This window comes from Plectropomus leopardus, unplaced genomic scaffold (assembly GCF_008729295.1).
Source record: "Plectropomus leopardus isolate mb unplaced genomic scaffold, YSFRI_Pleo_2.0 unplaced_scaffold23082, whole genome shotgun sequence".
NCBI classification, from domain to species: domain Eukaryota; kingdom Metazoa; phylum Chordata; class Actinopteri; order Perciformes; family Serranidae; genus Plectropomus; species Plectropomus leopardus.
Window position 1 is genome coordinate 1,869 of NW_024625028.1, and position 2,962 is coordinate 4,830.

The following is a 2,962-nucleotide window of genomic DNA, read 5'->3' on the forward strand; positions in this document are numbered from 1 at the left end:
CTCCTGTCGAGTTTGAGGCTGTTTGACACAAACCGCTGCATCTGCACAGGAAGTGGGCTCACAGCTCAGTTTTCCTGCAGCTTCTCCACTTCCTGTCCCCGGGGTCAGAGGTCACGGTCAGACGCTGACTCTGCAGGAAATCCTGATGCGGAAAGTTTGGGTCGGAGTGAGACCTCCTGACGGCCGAACCTCTGAAACTCCGAAATATAAATTGAGTGTAATCAATGTTATTCAAGTAAAATATATTTAAAATAAGGTACTTATCATCTGAATATATAAAGATATTTAAAACATTTACAAACAGAAATCAGCTTCTCATTTTATACATTAATATATCTGATAATAATAATATAATCAAATCTTCTGATGCAGAAATTAAAGCTGCGACATGAATAAATAATAAAAATAAAACACAGCGTAAAGAGGTAAAAAGGTAATTTAATGAGTCAAAAACAGTTAAAACATGAAAAACAGAAGAAAATGTGTTTTAAATAATGAATCAGATTAAATATGAAGATTTTGGCTCATTTATGAAAAAGTTTCTGCTGTAACATAATGGGCTTTTATTTTGTTAACAGTGTGACAGCGAATGATGATGTCATCCCCACAGCGATGATGTCATCCTCACAGCGTGGCGAACCGGCTCAGAGCGCCGCGCAGCTTGTCGGCGATCTGACCAATCAGAGAGGAGAGGAGAGATGATGTCACACAGCTGCTCACCTGTCCTGACCTGTGACCTGTGACCTGTGACCTGTGACCTGTGACCCCGGCTCACCTGCTGGTAGAAGGCCACCTGCTGCTCCAGGTAATGCTGCATCACTCTGTTGTAGTCGTAGATACGGTTGCTATGGAAATGATTCATCTCAGCTGAGGAGACAGAGAGTCGGGTTACACACTTTTGTTTTTAACAAACACACAGAGATGTGTATTACTGCAGTACAGTGTGTATTACTGCAGTACAGTGGGTATTACTGCAGTACAGTGGGTATTACTGCAGTACGGTGTGTGTTGCTGCAGTACAGTGTGTATTACTGCAGTACAGTGTGTATTACTGCAGTACGGTGTGTGTTGCTGCAGTACAGTGTGTTTTACTGCAGTACAGTGTGTGTTGCTGCAGTACAGTGTGTGTTGCTGCAGTACAGTGTGTATTACTGCAGTACAGTGTGTGTTGCTGCAGTACAGTGTGTATTACTGCAGTACGGTGTGTGTTGCTGCAGTACAGTGTGTATTACTGCAGTACAGTGTGTGTTGCTGAAGTACAGTGTATTACTGCAGTACAGTGTGTGTTGCTGCAGTACAGTGTGTATTACTGTAGTACGGTGTGTGTCACTGCAGTACAGTGTGTATTACTGCAGTACGGTGTGTGTTGCTGCAGTACGGTGTGTGTCGCTGCAGTACAGTGTGTATTACTGCAGTACAGTGTGTGTTGCTGCAGTACAGTATGTATTACTGCAGTATGGTGTGTACTGGTACCCTGCAGAGAGTAGCTCATGCAGCTCAGTCGGTGGTTCATGCTCTTCTTGTCGTTGTTGTTGATTTTTCCGGCAGAAATCAGACGGTCGGCTTCCTTCACCTTCTCCACCGCCGCCTGGACACACAGGTGAGACCACGCCCACTCAGTGACATCTTCACCACCTACCACCGAGCCACGCCCCCTCAGCTCTTACACATCAACACAAATTAAAGCGCCAAATGTCCCAAAATACTCAAAACATCTTAACTTCTAGAAACGTCCTAAAATCCGAAAAAATCTCCTAAAATCCAGGAAATGTCCCAAAACTTTGCTGTGTGTATTAAGTGTGTATTTCAGTACAGCTGTGTGTATTAGGTGTGTATTTGTGTGTACCTTGTGCACAGAGATGATTTCGGGGAAACATCCCAGCATGCCTTTGTACTCGCTGTTGGTCTCCAGCAGGAAGTGAAGGTCCTTCTGAGGCTGCAGAGGTCAAAGGTCATCAGAGGTCAGACGTGGTGTGTGTGTGTGTGTGTGTGTGTGTGTGTGTTACCTGCTGAGCAACGATCTCGGCGATCTCCTCGTAGGTTTTTCCCGCCACCGTCAGAGCGTCAGTCAGCGTCTCCTCTCCTGATGACATCATCGGATGATTCGATCAATAATCAATAATTACAAACATTATATTCCGATTATCACAACCATCATTGAAAACCTGGAAAAGTCCTGAAATTTACAGATAATTTGTAAAAACAGAAAATTCTTTAGAAATCATGAAAAAACCCTGAAATTTGAAAGAAACTAAAGATTTATTTTGACAAATTCTTTCTCACGAATCACCAAAAAAGTTTTAAAAGAAAAAACTTTTTTTTTTTTTGCATTTTTTTTCTTTTAAGCTTTTTTTTAAAAGTAAAAAACACCAAAGTATATCTTTAAAAATCGCCAAAAAGTTTTAAATGAAGGAAAATCGTCACTTTTCTTTCTTTAAAATCCAACATATTCAAAGAAAAAACAACTTTAATTTTCTTTAAAACTCTGCAGCCAAATAAACGATTGATTTTAAAAAGCTGCTTCACCGTGACGTTCGAACAGCGAGGCAGCTGCATCGGTCCCCTCAGGGACTCATCTGTGAGAGCCAAAAGAGTCCTGGAAAAGTCCTGGAAAGTTCTGAATGCATTCAAGGACAGTCTGACCTTTGACCTCTGAACTCACCTGGATATTCACTGCTGCTGAACACGGCCGACAGACTCCTGAAGGCTCGACCGATCCGCTCGTACTCTTTAGGCAGCGCTGCACACACACACACACACACACACACAGGGTAACACTCATTACATCACACACAGCGTGTATTAGTACACACGCTGTGAGTAAAAGTACACGTACGTCCAGTGCAGCGTTTCCAGTGAGTGTGTCCAACGTTCAGCAGCTCTCTGACGCCGTCGTCCATCGAGCGCGTGAAGCGACTGTGACGCTCACACACATGCTCACTGCACACACACACACACACAC

The 2,962-nt window shown here is 43.2% G+C and overlaps 1 protein-coding gene across 1 annotated transcript; it reads right to left on the reverse strand.

Annotated features, from left to right (window-relative positions):
* Positions 1-418: 418 nt before the first annotated feature.
* On the reverse strand, positions 419-2,937 carry LOC121966096 (sorting nexin-9-like). Its single transcript, XM_042516197.1, has 7 exons — positions 2,837-2,937; positions 2,663-2,740; positions 2,007-2,083; positions 1,847-1,936; positions 1,474-1,588; positions 776-867; positions 419-672 (listed from the first exon to the last, which is right to left on the reverse strand). Exons 1-7 carry the CDS (start codon positions 2,898-2,900, stop codon positions 625-627), a joined length of 564 nt encoding a protein of 187 aa, XP_042372131.1. The 5' UTR covers positions 2,901-2,937; the 3' UTR covers positions 419-624.
* Between the last annotated feature and the right edge of the window lie 25 nt (positions 2,938-2,962).

Excerpts from the sequence above, each read along its gene's own strand:
- LOC121966096 (XM_042516197.1), bottom strand. The coding sequence starts at position 2,900 with ATGGACGACGGCGTCAGAGAGCTGCTGAACGTTGGACACACTCACTGG. Across the intron at positions 2,741-2,836 it reads CTGGAAACGCTGCACTGGAC|CGCTGCCTAAAGAGTACGAG; the intron begins GTACGTGTACTT and ends GTGTGTGTGCAG. Across the intron at positions 2,084-2,662 it reads CAGCAGCAGTGAATATCCAG|GAGAGGAGACGCTGACTGAC; the intron begins GTGAGTTCAGAG and ends TGATGTCATCAG.